This window comes from Saccopteryx bilineata, chromosome 5, assembly GCF_036850765.1.
Source record: "Saccopteryx bilineata isolate mSacBil1 chromosome 5, mSacBil1_pri_phased_curated, whole genome shotgun sequence".
In the NCBI taxonomy this organism is placed as follows: Eukaryota; Metazoa; Chordata; class Mammalia; order Chiroptera; family Emballonuridae; genus Saccopteryx; species Saccopteryx bilineata.
This window is the reverse complement of record NC_089494.1, coordinates 67,632,951-67,654,178: the sequence shown is the minus strand read 5'-3', so window position 1 is coordinate 67,654,178 and position 21,228 is coordinate 67,632,951. Positions and strand designations below refer to the sequence as shown.

Sequence of the window (21,228 nt, the reverse complement as noted above, 5' to 3'; positions counted from 1 at the left end):
CCCAAATTACCTACATTCTAGTACCAAACAAATTTGACCAGTTCTAATCTCAGACAAAAAACGAAAGCAAGTATTCAGAGGAAAGCCAGAACATAAAGCAAAGAGAGTTGTCTTATTTACCTCCTTGATTTCTCTGCCGAATTATCCAAATTGTTGAATTTTGGAACCGGAAGGTGTCTACCAAGGAACGGTCTGGACCCCACAGGAAGACCGGGAGCCCTGAAAAGTCTCAGGTGGCGCCTCTCCTCAAGACTCAAGTGGGACTGGGCAGCCCCCTGGAGAGTCTGTCCGATTCAGGGTGCCTGTACCGTGATGCGAAACACCGTAGGCCCCATGTTGGGCACCAAAAGTTGTAAGGTAGCTAAATCCACAAACCTGCAGGTGTTTGTAGAGGCACGTAGTCCAAATAAGTTTTTGAAAAGTTTAATTAAATGAGAAAATTTATTCAATATGCTGGCCGCATATGGCTGACAGGGCAACAGACCCAAATTGTGCAGCCTCCAAAAACAGTTCAGGGGTTGCTTATATATTCCTAATTATACATGGGAGGGGAGAAAACCTGACATCACCGCATAAGTTTATACCTTTTGTTTAGAGATACATACATTAATTACATGCTTTCAGGAGGGGAGGGGTAGTTTCCATGGGAACAAATGCCTGCAAATGGTTCATTAGTATAAGAAAAGATTTTAATTTAATCTTTTCTTCCTGTATCTGGCTAGCCATTTACCCCTCCTCCCACAGGTATGGGGGAAGGTCAGAGAATCCAAGTCTCCTTTCTCTTCTGCATTTACAACACAATGCCATTGACCATCTTAGTTTTGATGCTAATCACACAAGCATAGAAATCACACTTATAAAATCTTTCTACATGCCTAGCCCAAACTAATAGAATGTTTTTTAAATTTCTGAAAATATTAATATTAATTCGGTAGCTTTTGGCACTTTACAACATAACTACACTGACTAACCATTTAGAATATATTTTTTTCTGGTGGATTCTCTAATTGATTTTCTTACCTAACATTTCTAATCACTATTCTGTCCTTAACTAATGAGTTTGTTTTTCTTTAGCTCTTTGGACCTTAATTGTAAAATAAGGGGATGGACTGTGGTGGTTTCCACACTGCACACTATGGAAACCCTTCAGAGGCTTTTCTGATGGATGAGTGGGGTGGGCAAGAGGTGGGAAAGGAGAGGGAGAGCCAGACCAAGGTCAAGAGCTTTCATCTCCTCCAGCAGATATCTTCCAATATTTTCTGGTTAAACACACACACACACTGGACTATATGGGTTCTGCTTTGATGTTTATGCAAGTCTGCTTTTTCTCTTCAACTCTTAGTAGATGGTTTGTAATGAAAGGCACAGAATCATTATTTCTAAATAAGGAGTTTTGCTAAAATAATGGAAGTATTTTTAGGAACTCCTCTGTTTACTGATGCCACCTTTATCTCAGTGTAGATAAGGGTGTGTTGGAATGCCCAGAACAGTGTGTATAGGGTCAAAGATAAAGATTCTTTTCATTGCTATTATAAGCTGAACATCCTGCTCTTATCTGATCACTAAATTAACAAGTAATTTATTGAAGAGCTTCCAGACTTGTGTATGCCGGGCACCCCGGAGACTGGGGAATGGGTTATAGGTATATGTGAGGCACAACTCCCCCCAGCCCTTGAATTGGCAGGGTGTGGCTGGTGGGTAGTGTGGAGCTCATGGGCCAGTTGCCTCTACCTGGAACAAATTTATTTGTTTATTACACAATCTGATACAAATATTATTTTCTAGGTGTGTCATGATGTGAAAAATTTAGGAAGTACTAGTCTATTAAATAACAGGAAATCATCTTCCAAACTATAAAACTGGCAGCTTCAGAGTCAGTGGAAGCCATTAAGATGTGCTTTATTTGACCAGCCTCTTCCTTTAAAAACTTGTATTTGAATATCTTTGGAAAAGACAGGAACTCTCCCTTTTGCTCCCCACTTCCTCTAAAGGCAATTGAGTTTTAAATCACTGGTTTATACACTTTCAGGGCTGCCTGGCCTCTTGGAGCCAGACTTTTGGATAGTCTAGATGGCTAGATAAATTTGGGCTATGCAGCAGTCCCTGCAGCCTAGCACGTAGAAACATTCTCAGCTGGTTCTGTTCATAACTTGTTAGAGGCGAGGTTTCCTGTCACACCCCCATCCTCACACAGTGTGTCTGAGGTCCCCTACAGTCAGTCCAGGACTGTGAAATGCATACTGTCCTCAGGTGATAGTGGGTTGGTTGGGAGAGACCATCCTCTAGGACAGCTCATCTCAGAGTTCTTTCCTTCCTTCCTTCCTGATTCTCCTGACAGGAGGATCTATTTCTTGCTCCCACTCCGAATGCTTCAATTTGCTCCACTACCTTTGCTTTGTCATTTCCCAGCCCCAGCCCCAGTTATTCTGGAGAGCAGAACAACTCACTTCCTAAGCAGGCATGAAAATCCTTTTCTCTTGCACCTGGAGCCTCTGGTGTTTTCGTTGGGTCTTTGTTTCTGCATTGCTGGAGATGAAAGGAGATAGGATACGACATTAAAAAAAAAAAAAAAAAAAGAAGCACAACTTAATACTATGCAATATATCTAATTGAATAAGAAATCTAAAGGACCTATAAAGAAAATCATAAAAATATTTTTAGTTGTCCATTGATTGTATTTTTATTAATTTATTGTGTTTACATAAATTCTAGTGTACTCCTAAATACATCCTCCCCTCCCCCGTGTTCCCCAGTAAATCCCCCCCTGCCCCCTCCTTGTAACACCCGCCCCCCTTCCCTCCAGGATTTGCTTTTCTGCTCTCATCCCATCCTATCAGCCTATCATCCCCTTTCCTTTTGTCCGCTTTCCTTCTGGATCCTTCTGGATCATTTGATCCCGCCTCTGTCTCTATTCCACTTCTCAGTTCATATTGTTCTTCAGATTTCTCAGATAACTGAGGTCATATAATATTTCTCTTTCTCTGCCTGGCTTATTTCACTTAACCTAATAGTTTCCAGGTCCATCTATGTTGCAAAAAATTAATATTTCCTTTTTCATGGCCCCATAGTATTCCATTGTATATATGTACCACTGCTTTTTAATCCACTCGTCCACCGAGGGGCACTTGGGCTGTTTCCAGATCTTGGCTATTGTAAATGATGCTGCCATATACATGGGGGTGCATTTCTCCTTTTGAATTGTTGATGTGGTGTTCTTGGGATATATTCCCAAAATTACGATGGCTGGGTCAAAAGGCAGTTTGATTTTTAATTTTTTGAGAATCTCCATACTGTTTTCCACAGTGGCTGTACCAGTCTGTATTCCCACTGGCAGTGCAGGTGGGCACATCCTTTTCTCCACATCCTCAGCAGCACTTATTTCGTGTTGTTTTGTTGATGAGCACCATTCTGACTGGTGTGAGGTGATATCTCATTGTGGTTTTAATTGCATTTCTCTAATGATTAGTGATGTTGAGCATTTTTTAATATGCCTATTGGTCACCTGTATGTCCTCTTTGGAGAAGTGTCTATTCATTTCTTTTGCCCATTTTTTTTTTCATTTTTCTGAAGCTGGAAACAGGGAGAGACAGTCAGACAGACTCTTGCATGCGCCCGACCGGGATCCACCCGGCACGCCCACCATGGGGCCACGCTCTGCCCACCAGGGGGGATGCTCCCCCCAGACTGAGTAACCCCTTGCTCGAGCCAGTGACCTTGGGTCCAAGCTGGTGAGACTTGCTCAAACCAGATGAGCCTGCACTCAAGCTGGCAACCTTGGGGTCTCGAACCTGGGTCTTCCGCATCCCAGTCCAATGCTTTATCCACTACACCACCGCCTGGTCAATCTTGTTTGGTTCTTATCATTTTTGTTTCTGTCCGTTGTTTTTGTTTGCTGGTATTCCATACTTCTTTCTCCTGTTTCTTCTTTTTTAAGTTGTGTGTTTCAGTGGTGGCTTTTTCATAGGTGGTTACCATTAGGTTAAGAGAAAACAATTCATATGTATAAGAGTCCTCTGTCATTTGAGTGCTTCTGCACTCCACCCTCTTTTGCTATTGCAGATCCTTATCCTCTCTGCTCTTATGTTATTGTTCTCACAGATTATCTTTGTTTTTTTTTTTTTGTTTTTTTTGTTTTTTTTTTTTTTTTTACAGAGGCAGAGATAGACAGGGACAGACAGACAGGAACGGAGAGAGATGAGAAGCATCAATCATCAGTTTCTCGTTGCGCGTTGCGACTTCTTAGTTGTTCATTGATTGCTTTCTCACATGTGCCTTGACCATGGGCCTTCAGCAGACCGAGTAACCCCCTGCTGGAGCCAGCGACCTTGGGTCCAAGCTGGTGATCTCTTTGCTCAAGCCAGATGAGCCCGCGCTCAAGCTGGCGACCTCGGGGTCTCGAACCTGGGTCCTTCCACATCCCAGTCCGACGCTCTATCCACTGCGCCACCACCTGGTCAGGCTTATCTTTGTTTTTATTATGACCTAGTTGGAGCTTTTACTTGTAGTTTTGATTTGTTTTGGTTTTTGTGTCTGGCAGATAACCCCCATGAGCATTTCCTTCAGTGGGAGTTTTCTGGTGATAAATTCCCTCACCTTCTATATGTCTGTAAAAGTTTTAATTTCTCCTTCATATTTGAAGAATAACTTTGATGCATATAGTATTCCTGGCTGGTAATTCCTCTTTTTCAGTGCTTTGAAAGTTTGGGTCTACTTTATATTGGCTTGTAGAGTTTCTGCTAATAGTCTGATGATAACTTAATGGGCTTTCCTTTGCATGTTATGGTCTTATTTTCTCTAGTTGCCATAAGGACTCTTTCTTTGTCATTGAATTTTCACAATTTTATTACAATGTGCCTTGGGGTAGGTCTGTTTGGGTTACAGTAACTTGGCGTTCTGTTTGCTTCCTGAATTTAAGGCTTTAACTGTTTCCATAGGTTTGGGAAATTCTCATTAATTGTTTGAATAGGCTCTTCATTCCCTTCTCCCTCTCTTCTTCTTTTGATATACCCATTATTCTTATATTGTTCTTTCTGATAGAGTCAGACAATTCTTGTAAAGCTCTCTGTTTTTCAAGTTTATGAGTCTTTTTCTTCTTCTCTCTGTAGCATCTCTAGTTGCCTGTCTTTGATGTCACTGATTCTTTCTTCTATCTATCTGACTTGTGCTATTAGCTAAACTTGCTACCTCTCTTCATCTCTGTTTTTAAATTTTCTATCTCCTTGGTGAGGTATTCATTTTGTTCACTAATTTGTTTTCTGAGTTTAAGTTGCCTATTGGTGTCTTCTTGCATCTCATGGAATATTTTCATAATTTCAATTTTGAATTCTCTATCATTTAACTCCAAGGTTTCTAAATGATTGAGATTTTTTTCTGGAGATATTTTATATTTTTCCTGAATTACATCTGTGTCTTGTGTAGCCATGGTATTTTATTTCTTCTTCCATGATGGTATTTGAGGATGGTATTGTTAAAAACCCTAACAACAACAACTATAAAATATTGAAGTTAAAAAAATATACAAAAAAATATTAAAAATTTAACAATTATGACAAGTAAAGAAGAAAATTCACAGGAGAGAAGATTAAAAGCAAAGAAAAAATAAAAAACAAAACACCCACAAAAAAATAAGAATAAAAAATTTTAAAAATGAAATTCAATAGCCTGACCCAGGCAGTGGCACAGTGGATAGAGCGTCAGACTGGGATGCAGAGGACTCAGGTTCGAGATTCTGAGGTCGCCAGCTTGAGCACAGGCTCATCAGGTTTGAGAAAGGTTCACCAGCTGAAGCCCAAGGTCACTGGCTTGAGCAAGGGGTCACTTGGTCTGCTGCAGCCCCCAGGTCAAGGCACATATGAGAAATCAATCAATGGACAACTAAGGAACCACAACAAAGAATTGATGTTTTTCATCTCTCACTCTTCCTGTCTGTCTGTCCTTATCTGTCCCTCTCTCTGATTCTGTCTATGCCACACACACACACAAAAAAAAATGAAATTCAGTAATAAAGAGAAAAGAAAATAAGAAGAAAAAAAGAAAAAAGGTGGGAATAAAAGGGAAAATAAATTTTGGTTTTGAAAGGGTTCTTCCTGTAGGTGTTATTGTATTGCAACTTTTAGCTTTGTGAAGTTCCTGGCTGTCCGCTGAGATGTTGCTGTCCCAGTGATGTGGGTGGGGCCAGTCACATTGGTGTGTGGGGTGTGTTGTAAAGGTTTTATGGCTCTAACAATGGTAATCTCAGGCTTCTAGGTGCTCCTTCTCATATCTCAACAGACCTGGGGACCAGGTACAGAGCACCACTGTTCCTCAAGGGAGGGAATAGCTCTGGATAGCTAGCTGTGGGGTTTGTCTCTGTCACTCTCCATACAGTGAGGGGAAGGAGAAGGGATCTGAGAGGCTATAGGCTGCACTTTAGCTTTCTCTGTCTCGTCAGGTGCAGGTTGCAGGCAGACTGCAGAAACAGTGGCGTGACCCGGCGCTCTGCTGCTTTAGTTTTATCTCCCCCTCCGCCCCTCTTTTTTAATGCTTCTCCCAGCAGAAGGAAATCCAGTTATTCTAAGTTTCCTTCTCTATACCTCTCAGACAAAATCCAGAGAGCCCAAACTTCCCTTCTCCCCATAATCCAGCAGAGAAAAATAAACCCAGTCACTCCAAGTTTATCTCTTCTCCTCTCCAAAGCCCACTGCAAGTGCATTTTATCTCCCATCCCCCTTTTCACCTTGTCTCAATTTTAGTCCATTTGGTGTATGGCTCTTTTAGGCACATCTATGAACTAAGCTCAGGTTTCTTTGCTGTGTTATAGTTGTTCAATTTGTTGAAATTTCAAGGGAAGAGATCAGGAGCATCTCTCACACTGCCATTACTCTGACTCTACCTGTTAATTTTTGGATGAGTTTTTAAAATAAAGATTAAGTCTCTTTTGCTTATATATGAAATATCCTGAAAACTTTTCAAAAAATAAAGCTTGTCTATCTATATCTCTAGACCAAATGCAAACAAGTCAACAGCAGGGTATACTTGGAGCCTCACTTCCTATTGCCCTACTGTTCACAGGAAGTCTATTCTGAAATACACTGAGTTTCTCCCATGTATCCCAAAATCATATTTCTAGGTCTCATGACAAACCCTGAACCATTTAAAGTGAGTGTTTCTTGGCTGAGATATAAAAATGTAAATGTTAATAACTTACTAATAAAAATTTGTTTTAATCTCCTTTATATCTCATTTGACTATAGTAATCAGAATGTTATAATTTATGAGTTGAGCATTTTGATTGAACCAAACTTTTATAAATTTATTTATATTTGAATATAGCCTTTGGACACATGAAATTCTGATTGAAAGTTTTTGTCATTTGATTTAGAACCCCACAATGTCATTCTGAAAATTGTATTAGTTGAGTTACTTCAGTGACACTAGATTTTAAGTGACCAAATGGAGAGGATAAATGCCAGCTGATTCTGCTGCTTTCCTGACACAGAGTAGCTGAATTAGGAATGGAATAGTTTCAAACACATTTGCTCAGTTTCCATCTGAGGCATGCAGTAGCCGATAGCATTTTTCAGAATGAGATTCTACATAAGAGTAGGCAAATTCTGTGTTGACTGAGTGCCATGCTGAGACTGCTCATAGATGAGCCAGACTCTTCCAGCACTCAACCATTTGCAGCATGCAGCTGAGTGGTGTGCTGAGAAGGAAAAGGAGAAGAAAATGCACATTTATTGAGCACCTACTATGTAACAGGTACATTCACATATATGAACTCACACAGCCAGGGCAACATTTCAGTTGGCACAGCAGCACCTGGTGTCTGGGCTGGCAGAGTAGCAGAGGACATAGGACCACAGAGGAGAAGAAAACCTAAAAAATCCATGGCAGTACAAACCATAGCAAATAGTTTCATTGAAACTGCCTGGGACACAAGGACAGTGGTCAGGGAGCAAAGATCTTTATTGTTCACTCCTAAAGCAAAGTTTGCATAGTCATATGCTTGCAAACACCAGTCAGGCATCTAAATGAGTGAGGGGCATGGTGGGGACAGTGAGCTTGGAGAGTCAGCTGCCACACTGCTTTGGCTCAGGATGGCCAGAGCTTCCAATTGGTCCAAAAAAGCTGAAATAAGGATTGGCATCTGAAAAATGATTTTAAAAAAACTGTAGCAAACATTTCACAAATTTTAAAACTCCTTGCAGAGTAAGCAAAACATACCTGTGCTGAGGTCCAGGTACAGCCTCTCTTATAAACAAATAATTCTCCTCTGGGAGTCATGAGAGTAAAATCGCTATTTGGCAACCAAGCTTCCACATTGTTATTTCATAAAAATAACTTGTCATCAATGAGTTATATGATACTAAATGCCTCCCTTGCTTCATGTACAATGGGAAAACTTTATTGAGCATTTTAAAATTGTTTGGCTTTTTTGCTTACTCCTCTGTCAGCTAAACATTTTCACTAAATTCTCCTAAGCCTTTTATTTTCTCCCCATAACAACAAATAAGATCCCAGAAAACATACCTAGGTATTATGAGAAGAGAATAGATGAATGTTTAGCAGGGCACATGCCCTGGAATAACCGTTTCTCAGCCGTTTCCACCCTTGGGTATAGTCATATCGTGCTTCCCAAGGGAGCAAGGGCAAATGTTTTGTTTGGGGTTTTAGTGAATTTTCTTTCATTTCTTTCCTGACAAACTTAGGAATGATGGCTGAACCATAAGGTGGTCCTGATGCCATGTGCTAAGATCTTAGAGCAAAAAGAGAAAAAGAATCTGAGTCCCTGGAGGCCACTGCACAGGCCCTCAACTCTCTTCCTTTGGACTTCTTTTATGTGTGAGGGAACAATGGTACTTTGTTGGGGTTTTTTAAGCCACTTGTTTTAGGTTCTTAACACATGCAGCTGAACATATTTCTAACTCATACACAGTCTTTTAACTTTTTAAATTATAAAACATTTTTATATTTCAGAAAATAACAACATAATATAACTACCTAAGGTATAGAGAATTATTAACAATTTGCTTCTGCTCTCTCTTTAGACAACTCTTTTTTCCTTTTTTTTATATCTTTGGCTATACTTGGGCATTTATTATTCTATACAAACACATCTAATTATAATTTTATAAAAAGTTCCTATTGATATATATAATATATATATCATTTGGGGAAAATTTACTGTTTTAGGGTATTTAGACTTCCCATTCAAGGACATAGAGGACATAGTAAGTCTTGTCTTTTTATTTGTTCCAAATCTTCCTTTATGTTCAATAAAATTTTATGATTTTTCGGACTTCAAACAGTCTCTATAGGTAAGGAGATCACAAAACACTGGAAGAAGCCTATAACTAATACAGAGAATAATGGGTAGGCAGAGAAGAATAAGTCATATGCTTCAACAAGATAAGTCCTCAGAAAAAGTCCTGGACAAATCAGAAGTAATCAAATTACCAGATGCAGAGTATAAAATAATGATTGTTATGATGCTTAAGGATCTGAAAGCTACAATGGATGGACTTAATAAACACCTCAATAAAAAAATTGTAAGCATCAAAAAAAAAAAACCCCATGAAAATCATAGAGAAGAACCAGACAGAAATGACAAACAATATCAGAAATGAAGTCTACACTAGAAGGAATGATAAGCAGGCTGGATGAAGCAGAGGATCGAATCAGCAACTTAGAGGACAAGATAAGTGAAAACATGGAAGCAGAAAACCTAAAAGTAAAGAGGATAAAAAAATCCAAGGAAAATCAAGAGAGCTCTGTGACATGAAAAGAAACAATATCCACGTAATAGGGGGACGAGAGAAGTTCTTTGAAGAAATTATAGATGAAAATTTCCATAAATTGATGCAGGAAAGAGACACACAAGTTCAAGAAGCAGAGAGAACCCTGATAAAAAAGAACCCAAAAGGACCCACACCAAGACATATCATAATCAAAATACCAAAGCTAAGAGATAAAGAAAGAATATTAACAGCTGTAAGAGAAAAACAGTCAATCACCTTCAAGGGAACACCCATAAGGATGACATGCAACTTCTCAACAGAAACACTTGAAGCCAGAAGGGATTGGCAAGAAATATTCAAAGTAATGCATAACAAGAACCTACAATGAAGACTTCTTTATCCAGAAAGACTATTGTTTAAAATAGAAAGAGAAATAAAAAGCTTCCCAGACAAAAAAAACCTCAAGGAATTCATCACAGCCAAACCAATGCTGCAAGAAATGTTAAGGGGCCTACCATAGAACAAAGTGGGGAAAAGGTATATATATATATATATATATATATATATATACTTTTATATATACATATACATATATATATTTATATATATATTAAAAGAGAAATATAGATTTAAAGAAAAAAATGGCAATAAACAACTACATATCAATAATAACCTTAAATGTAAATGGATAAAATGCTCCAATCAAAGGACAGGGTAGCTGAATAGATTAAAAAAAAAAAAAACAGGACCTGTACATATGCTGTCTACAGGAGACCCACATCAAAACAAAATATACACATAAACTTAAAGTAAAAGGATGGAAAAAATATTTCATGCAAATGGAAATGAAAAAAAAGCTGATTAGCAATACTTATATCTGACAAAATAGACTTTAAAACAAAGACTATATAGTAAGGGATAAAGAAGGTCAGTACATAATGATAAAGGGAGCAATCCAACAGGAAAAAATAACCATTATAAATATCTATGCACCTAATATAGGAGCACCTAAATATATAAAGCAGTTTTTTTTAAAAACAGAGACAGAGAGAGACTCAGGGAGAGGGATAGATAGAGACAGACAGACAGGAACAAAGAGAGATGGGAAGCATCAATCATCAGTTTTTCGTTGCAACACCTTAGTTGTTCACTGATTGCTTTCTCATATGTGCCTTGACCACAGGCCTTCAGCAGACCGAGTAACTCCTTGCTCAAGCCAGTGACCTTGGGTCCAAGCTGGTGAGCTTTCTGCTCAAGCCAGATGAGCGAGCGCTCAAGCTGATGACCTCAGGTTCTCAAACCTGGGTCTTCCGCATCCCAGTCCAATGCTTTAGTCACTGCACCACCACCTGGTCAGGCTATAAAGCAGATTTTGATGGACATAAAGGGAGACAGCAAAAGCAATACTATAATAATAGGAGATTTCAATACTCCACTAACATCAATGGATAGATCCTCAAGAAAGAAAATTAACAAGCAAATAGCACAATTAAGGGACACATTAGATCAGGAGTAGTCAACCTTTTTATACCTACCACCCCCTTTTATATATCTGTTAGTAGTAAAATTTTATAACTGCCCACCGGATCCACAGTAATGGTGATTTATAAAGCAGAGTTATGCAAGTTAAAGCATATAATAATAATTACTTACCAAGTACCTTATGTTGGATTTTCGCTAAGTTTGGCAGAATAAATCTTTATAAAACAACTTACTATAGTTAAATCTATCTTTTTATTTATACTTTGGTTGCTCCCACTAGTGGATGGTAGAGACCAGGTTCATTCACTACCACTGCACTAGATCAACTGGATTTAATAGCTATCTTCAGAACCTTTCACCCTAATGCAGCAGAATATACATTCTTTTCAAGTGCACATGGTACATTCTCTAGGATAGACCACATATTAGGGCATAAAATGAGTCTCAACAAATTTAAGAAGATGAAAACCTTATCAAGCATCTTCTCTGACCACAATGGCATAAAACTAGAAATCAACTACAATCAGAAAAATGAAAAACACTCAAACACTTGGAAACTAAGCAGCATGTTATTAAACAATGAATGGGTCAACATGAGATCAAGGAAGAAATAAAAAATGTCCTTGAAACAAATAAAAATGAGCATACAGCCTGACCTGTGGTGGCGCAGTGGATAAAGCGTCGACCTGGAAATGCTGAGGTTGCCGGTTCGAAACCCTGGGCTTGCCTGGTCAAGGCATATATGGGAGTTGATGCTTTCTGCTCCTCCCCCCTTCTCTCTCTCCTCTCTCTCTCTTCCCCTCTCTCTCTCCTTTCTAAAATGAATAGATAAATAAATAAATAAGTTTTTTAAAAATGAGCATACAACAACTCAAAATCTATGGGACATAGCAAAAGCAGTCCTGAGAGGGAAGTTTATAGCATTACAGGCATACCTTAATGTTGGGCAGATAAAATATATTATGTTCACTTTATTAAACATGGTGCTGCCCATGAGGAAGCCTGTCGCCCAGGTGATATTAGTTGCCCTTCTTCTTGAGATGGGTGTGATTATATTAATGTGTGCTGGGGGCGGGCTGTGAGCAAGCAGAATCCTTGTAGCCTAGGACTTGGTTTTAAGACTAAGCCTTTCACACCCTTTTTGATGTGGGGTGGTGCAATTCCATCATGCCTCAGATAAGTGACTTTGTTTTTTATTTTATTTATTTATTTTTTTGTATTTTTCTGAAGTTGGAAACGGGGAGGCAGTCAGACAGACTCCCGCATGCGCCCGACCAGGATCCATCGGGCATGCCCACCAGGGGGCGATGCTCTGCCCATCTGGAGCATTGCTCTGCTGCAACCAGAGCCATTCTAGCACCTGAGGCAGAGGCCATAGAGCCATCCTCAGCGCCCGGGCCAACCTTGCTCCAATGGAGCCTTGGCTGCGGGAGGGGAAGAGAGAGACAGAGAGGAAGGAGAGGGGGAGGGGTGGAGAAGCAGATGGGTGCTTCTCCTGTGTGCCCTGGCCAGGAATTGAACCCAGGACTCCTGCACGCCAGGCTGACACTCTACCACTGAGCCAACTGGCCAAGGCAGATAAGTGACTTTGTATTAGAGACTTCCCTATTTTGTATATTGGATTAAAGGTTTTGATTTCTACATTATAAAGTGGGGCAGACCAGGAGCTTGCTCTCTCTCAGTTCCTAAGATTACCATTAGAAGAGAGAGCAGAGAGGAGAGCAGAGAGAGGCCACATGGAGGAGGCCAGGAGAAGCAGTCAAGATGTCAGAGTGTTGAAGGAGAAGCCACTTTGTGCAGAGTTTGTGCAGAGAGAAGATGGGGAACAAAGGTGAGTAAGGCTGGTGAAGTAGAAACCTTTGATTCTAGGAAACTCAGATAAAGTCAGTAGCTTTGTGAGCACTAAATGAGTGTGTTTTGGAGCCCAGTGTGTTTTTATTTTCCCACTGTGTGCAAGCTAGGATTAAAGATGATGGCCCACCACTTCTTGGCTCCATTGTTTCATTACCGTCTGTTCAAATCCAATGCAAACCTGCATGGGCCAGGCCGCTGTGTGGGTGGCTGCGGATACTGGCTTTACATTTAAGAAGCTAGAAAAAGCTCAAATAAATAATTTAATCCTACAACTAAAAGAACTAGAAAAAGAACAGCAAGTAAAGCTAGAGGAAGTCGAAGAAAGGAAATAATAAAGATCAGAGCAGAAATAAATACAATAGAGACTAAAAAACCAATACAGAGAATCAATAAAACCAAGAGCTGGTTCTTTGAAAAAGTAAACAAGATCAATGAACCCTTAGCCAGATTCACCAAGAACAAAAGAGAAAGGACTCAAGTAAATAAAATTAGAAATGAAGGTGGAGAAGTAACAACAAACACAGCAGAAATACAAAGGATTGTAAGAAAATACTATGAAGAACTGTATGCCAAAAAATTAGACAACCTATGTGAAATGGACAAATTCCTTGAAAAATATAATATTTCTTTTTTTTTTTTTTTTTCTGAAGCTGGAAACAGGGAGAGACAGTCAGACAGACTCCCGCATGCGCCCGACCGGGATCCACCCGGCACGCCCACCAGGGGCGACGCTCTGCCCACCAGGGGGCAATGCTCTGCCCATCCTGGGCGTCACCATGTTGCGACCAGAGCCACTCTAGCGCCTGAGGCAGAGGTCACAGAGCCATCCCCAGCGCCCGGGCCATCTTTGCTCCAATGGAGCCTTGGCTGCGGGAGGGGAAGAGAGAGACAGAGAGGAAAGCGCGGCGGAGGGGTGGAGAAGCAAATGGGCACTTCTCCTGTGTGCCCTGGCCGGGAATCGAACCCGGGTCCTCCGCACGCTAGGCCGACGCTCTACCGCTGAGCCAACCGGCCAGGGCCGAAAAATATAATATTTCAAAAACCAATTTGGAAGAATCAGAAAACCTAAATAGACCAATTACAACAAATTAGATCGAAACAGTTATCAAAAAAAATCCCAACAAACAAAAGCCCCAGGCCAGAAGAATTCACAGGTGAATTCTACCAAACATTCAAAGAAGAACTAACTTCTATCCTTCTCAAACTATTTCAAAAAATTCAAGAGGAAGGAAGACTTCCAAGCTTCTTTTATAAGGTGAGCAAAATCCTGATTCCAAAAGCCGGCAAAGACAACACAAAGAAAAAAAACTATAGGCCAATATCCCTGATGAATTTAGATGCTAAGATTCTCAACAAAATATTAGCAAACTGGATCTGGCAATACATGAAAAAAATCATACATTATGATCAAGTGGGATTTATTTTGGGGAGGCAAGGCTGGTACAATATTTGCAAATCAATCAATGTGATTCATCACATAAACAAAAGGAAGGACAAAAATCACATGATTATATCAGTAGATGCAGAGAAAGCAATCAGTGAACAACTAAGGTGTCGCAACAAAGAACCAAACATGATAGAGCCACCAGATAACAAAACATAAAGTGGCTATAGGAAATCCTCAAGTGTCAATAATTACCCTAAATGTAAGTGGACTGAACTCACCAATAAAGAGGCATAGGATAGCAGATTGAATCAAAAGCAATACCACACCATAAGCTGCATTCAAGAGATACATCGAGCCTTCAAGGACAAAAGTAGATTCAAAGTAAAAGGTTGAAAAACAATTCTCCAAGCAAATAATATTCCTAAAAAAGCAGGTGTAGCCATACTCAATCTGACACTGCTGACTTCAAGACAACAAAGGTAACCAGAGATAAAGATGGACATTTCATAATGATAAAGGGGACATTGTATCAAGAAGATATAACACTTCTTAATATATATGCACCGAACCAGGGAGCACCAAAATATAGAAGACATCTACTAACTGATCTAGAAATCGAAGCAGACAAAAACACAATCATTCTTGGAGATTTCAACACATCATTGATGGATCATTCAAACAGCAAATCAATAAAGAAATATCAGCTTTAAATGCTATTATACACCAAACGGACATAACAGACATTTATAGGACATTTCATTCCAAACCATCAGGTTATACATTCTTTTCCAATGTACATGGATCATTATCAAGGATAGACCATATGTTGGGCCACAAAACTAACATCAACAAATTCAAGAAGATTGAAATTATATCAAGTATATTTTCTGACTATAAGGCTTTGAGATTAGAATTCACTTATAAAAAGGAAGTAAAGAAACCCACAAAAATGTGGAAATTAAACAACATACTTCTAAAAAATGACTGGGTCCAAGAAGAAATAAAAGCAGAGATAAAAAAATACATATAGACAAATGAAAATGACAGCATAACATATCAAAATTTCTGGGATGCAGCTAACGCCATAATAAAAGAGAAGTTTATATCAATACAGGCTAATGTCAAGAAACAAGAAAGATCCCAAGTAAACAATGTAACATCATACCTTAAGGAACTAGAAAAAGAAAAACAAAGGTAACTGACAGTCAGCAGAAGAAAAGAAATAGTAAAAATTAAAGCAAACTTAAATAAAATAGAGAAAAAAATCTATAAAAAATTAATGTAAGAAAGAGCTGATTCTTTGAAAAGATCAATAAAATCAACAAACCTCAGGCTAGACTAATTAAGGAAGAAAGAGGAAGAACTCATATAAACAAAATCCAAAATGAAAGAGGAGAAATTACCACAGACATCATAGATATATATACAAAAGATCATAGTAGAATATTATGAAACATTATTTGTGACCAAATTCAACAACCTAGAGTAAATGGATAAATTCTTAGAACTATACAATCTTCCTAGACTGAGCCATGAAGAAGTAGAAAACCTAAATAGACCTATAAGCAGGGAGGAAATAGAAAGAACTATCAAAAAACCTACCCCAAAACAAAAGTCCAGTGCCAGATGGTTACAGTAGTGAATTCTACCAAACATTCAAAGAAGATTTGGTACCTATCCTTCTCAAAGTCTTTCAAAAAATAGAAGAAAAAGCAATATTCCCTGTGAAGCCAACATAACCCTTATACCAAAAACTGGCAAGGACAAAACACACACGCATGCACGCATGCACGCACACCAATATCTCTAATGAATAGAGATGCAAAAATACTAGTAAATCAAATACAACAACACATTTAAAAAAAGACATCACAATCAAGAGGGATTCATTCCAGCAGCACAAGGATGGTTCAGCATACAGAAATCAATCTATGTAATACACCACATCAACAAAACAAAGACAAAAACCATATGATCTTATCAGTGGATGTAGAAAAGGCATTTGGTAAGATATAACATGGCTTTATATTTAAAACACTCAATAAAATCAGAATAGAAAGAAAGTACCACAACATAATAAAGATCATATATGACAAGCCATCAGCTATATCATACTAAATGGTGAAAAAATGAAGGCTTTTGCTCTAAAATCAGTAATGAGACAAGGCTACCCACTCTCTCCACTCTTATTCAACATAGTTCTGGAAGTTCTAACCAGAGTGATCAAGTAAGAGAAAAAACCAAAAGGCATCTCTATCAGGAAAGAAGAAGTAAAAGTATCACTTTTTGCAGATGACATGATCCTATATATAGAAAACCTCAAAGACTCCACCAAAATACTATTAGAAACAATAAACCAATAAAGTTGTAGGATACAAAATCAATATATAAAAGCCCACTGATTTTCTATATGCCAGCAATGAAACTTTGGAAAATGAACTTAAACAAAGGTCCTTTTACAATTAAAACAAAAAAAATAAAAGTACCTAGAAATAAACTTAACAAAGGATATGAAGGACCTATATATGTTGAAAACTATAAAACATATTGAAAGAAATTGAAAAAGACACAATGAAATGGAAAAATATTCCATGTTCATGGATTGGAAGAATCAACATAGTTAAAATGGCTATATTATCCCGAGCAATATACAAATTTAATGCAATCCACATCAAAATCCCAATGTCATTTTTTAGAGAAATGGAAAAAATAATTACCAAGTTTGTATGGAATTATAAAAAGCCCTGAATAGCAAAAGCAATCTTGAGGAAAAAGAATGAAGCCAGTGGTATCACACTACCTGACTTCAAATTATACTATAGAGCCACAATAATCAAAACATGGTATTGGCAGAAAAACAGACATACAGAACATTGGAACAGAGTTTAGAGCCCAGAAATAAAACCACATATATAATGATAAATCATCTTCAACAAAGGAGTCAAAAACACACAATGGAGAAAAGAAAGCCTCTTCAGTAAATGGTGCTGGGAAAATTGGAAAGCCACATGCAAAAGAATGAAACTTGACTACAGTTTGTACCCCTGCACAAAAATTAATTTAAAATGGTTCAAAGACCTAAATGTAAGACCTGAAACTATAAATTACATAGAAGAAAACATAGAGGCCCTGGCTGGTTGGCTCAGCGATAGAGTGTCGGCCTGGCGTGCGGGGGACCCGGGTTCGATTCCTGGCCAGGGCACATAGGAGAAGCACCCATTTGCTTCTCCACCCCCCCTCCTTCCTCTCTGTCTCTCTCTTCCCCTCCCGCAGCCAAGGCTCCATTGCAGCAAAGATGGCCCGGGCGCTGGGGATGGCTCCTTGGCCTCTGCCCCAGGCGCTAGAGTGGCTCTGGTCGCGGCAGAGTGAAGCCCCGGAGGGGCAGAGCATCGCCCCCTGGTGGGCAGAGCCTCGCCCCTGGTGGGCGTGCCGGGTGGATCCCGGTTGGGTGCATGCGGGAGTCTGTCTGTCTCTCCCCGTTTCCAGCTTCAGAAAAATACCAAAAAAAAAAAAAAAAAAAAAGGGAGTAGAACCTGAACAGACACTTCTTTCAAAAGGATATACAAATGGCGAACAGTTATATGAAAAGATGCTCATCTTCATTAGCTATTAGAGAAATGTAAATCAAAACTACAATGAGATACACCTCAAACCAGTTAGATTAGCTATTATCAACAAGACAGGTAATAACAAGTGTTGGAGAAGCTGTGGAGAAAATGGAACCCTCATTCACTGCTGTGGGAATTCAATTTACTACTACTATTATGGAAGAAAGTATGGTGGTTTCTCCAAAACTTAAGACTAGAATTACCATATGATCCAGCAATCCCTCTACTTGGTATCTATCCCCAGAACTCAAAAACATTGGTACGTAAAGACACATGCACCCCTATCGCAGCATTATTCATAGTGGCCAAGATATGGAAACAACCAGTGTTCCTCAATAGAGGATTGGATAAAGATGTGTACATATATAAAATGGAATACTACTCAGCCATAAGAAATGATGACATAGTGACATTTACAACAACATGGATGGACCTTGAGAACATTATACTGAGTGAAACAAGTAAATCAGAAAAAGCAAAGGACTATGATTTCACACATAGATGCAATATAAAACTGAGACTTATGGACATAGATAAAAGTGAAATGATTACCGGGGGAAGGGAATGTGGGGGAGGAAGAAAGGTGTAAAGAGGGACAAATATAAGGTGACAAAAAATGATTTGACTTTGGGTGATGAGTATACAACATAATCAATCGTTCAAATGCTATAGAAATGTTCACCTGAAAACTATGTACTCTTATTGATTAAAATCACCCTGTTAAAGTTGATTTTCTAAATAAAATTAAAAAAAAAGTTCAAATAAAAACCCCCAACTCATCCAAAAAGTGATTTTTCCAGCTGTACTGTCATTTACAGTGAGTCATCATTACAGCAGATTCTGACTTCACAGGAATCTGTCTTTAAAAGTGTCCATAACTCTTCTGTGCATCTGTTCTTTTTCAGTATAATCGAGTATACAAGAACCTAAAGGAGTTTTCTCAAAACGGAGAGAATTTCTGCAAGCAGGTCACGTCCATTCTCCAGCAAAGGTACAAAATGTGCATTTGCAATAAGCAGTTCTTCCTCTTTAGTTGCAGCGAGTGGTATAACTGGAGGAGTGATTACCAGCTCTCCTACTTTCCAGATGCAGTGCTATATTTTTGTACTTGAGAGATTGGTTTGAAGAGCGATTCTTCTCTGTTGCACATTTATCACTTGGGTACCATAAAAATCAGGAAACAGCAGGAGGTAATTCTGTTGGGAAAGTTCAGTTAGGTCTCTTCTGATTCCTCAGGCTGAGGCTCACCCCCTCCTGGGGCCACTATTTTTCCTGATCTATATGCCATTGTTGTGCTCTTCACACTGAGGGCAATTACTGGTTGATGTATCTGTCTCCCCTGCGAGGGTGGGCTGTGTCTTACTCATCTTTGTATGCTGAGCTCTCACGCCTGGCCTTTTGACTTCTTCAGTAAATGTCCTATGAATGATTTGAAGAGTTGTTCTAATCACCCATCCATCTAATGGATGGAAGAAAAGTCATCATTTTCTTTTTCATTGGAAGAAGAAAAGTCATCTTCGTTTAACACTAGATGTGATCATGTGTCAAGCTGTTCTCTGTGCTGAAAAGAGCACCCTTATCTCAGTCAAGAAGTTATAAAATTTCTGCCTAAAACTAGAGAACCCAAGGACTGAATCGAGCCACAAAGACAGAGGCCATTTTTTTATGCCTAGGCAGGTCTGTTGTAAGTAACTCTAAAGGGACCTTCAGACTAGATCATTCATTCTTTTTAAGGTAACCCATTTCAAATGTAAATGATTGCATGTGCACAGCACCACAGCAGGTAAGAACAAAGACAAGTGGGCCAACTGGGTCCTGCACTAGTAGGTCAAGAACAAAGGAGAACATCCCCTTTGTCAGGACCAAAGAAAGACACAGGGGAGCTCAACCAGGCTCTTATGAAGAAAGTCAAAAAGAAAAAAATTTAAATTAGAAGTCACTTCTATCTTAATAGCCAAGTTGCTTTGATTAGTCTGAAAAGAAATTATTTAAAATAAGACCAATTAACTGTTATACAAATTCAACCCATTGCCTGAGTTAGAAAGCATTTCCCTCCTGCAGATCAGGAGAATCTGTACATATTATTATGCATGTGATTTGGGGTGCAGTCATCTGGACCTTGATTATTTGGTGTCCCCACGTTCAAAATTAGTGCCTGGTAGGAAGCTGTGAAGAAGAAGGCAGGTGATAAATTATGCCTGGCAATCAGACTCAGCAATGAACTGACTGAACAAATTTGGAGGAATCATTACTCCAAAACTGCCTTGCCATGTCACACTGCATCTTCACCCTGTCACAGCTATATCCACTGTACATGGCATCACAACATTCTTTCTTACCTGTGTCTCTACTGAAATTGCTTTCTAGGGCTCCTATCTGTCCCAGACCTATTCAGGTACAAATCCCTTCACCCACATATTCCAGAGACGCAAACAAGCTCCAATGAAGGAGAAACACTTGGGTAGCTAAACATATCTGCTTTCATAGTTTGACTTCCTTACAGAAGATAGAATTTGAACATGTAAAGATACTACTGGCTAACAAAATTATGTGCACATCTCTCGGATAAAAGCTGCATAGCATAAATACAAAAAGAGGATCTAGTGTTTTACCCAGACCAAAATTAACCTTGATATTAGTTTATGCAATAAATACCTTCCTGAGCATTTTATTAAGCTTACCTTGTACAGCTAACTATTAATTTCCCCTTAATCGAGATGCTTTTTGATTTTCTTTACATTCAGTCCTAATAAATGTGCACTTGGTACTGTCTCCTCATACTTGAGCTTTAAACTCTCCTCCCTTTGCCCAGCTATTTAATCTTGCAGTTAACCTAAAAGATGTTCATCCACATTAAGAGTTGGTATTTTTGGCCTGACCAGGCGGTGGCGCAGTGGATAGAGCGTCGGACTGGGACGCAGAAGACCCAGGTTCGAGACCCTGAGGTCGCTGGCTTGAGCGCAGGCTCATCTAGTTTGAGCACAGCTCACCAGCTTGAGCCCAAGGTCGCTGGCTTGAGCAAGGGGTTACTCGGTCTACTGTAGCCCCCTGGTCAAGGCACATATGAGAAAGCAATCAATGAACTAAGGTGCTGCAACGAAGAATTGATGCTTCTCATCTCTCTTCCTGTCGGTTTGTCCCTATCTGTCCCTCTCTCTGTCTCTCTGTCTCTGTCACA

The 21,228-nt window shown here is 39.2% G+C and overlaps 1 protein-coding gene across 5 annotated transcripts in view; it reads left to right on the top strand.

Annotated features, from left to right (window-relative positions):
- NOSTRIN (nitric oxide synthase trafficking) overlaps positions 1-21,228 on the top strand; it is a 107,268-nt gene that overhangs the window by 30,172 nt on the left and 55,868 nt on the right. For 4 of the 5 annotated variants that reach the window (XM_066279558.1, XM_066279557.1, XM_066279559.1 and 1 more), the window contains exon 2: positions 18,956-19,041. The exons of the other annotated variant lie outside the window; for it this stretch is intronic. In XM_066279558.1, coding sequence (XP_066135655.1) covers positions 18,956-19,041 — 86 coding nt within the window. The remainder of the gene's footprint in view (positions 1-18,955; positions 19,042-21,228) is intronic. 5 annotated transcript variants of the gene reach the window in all.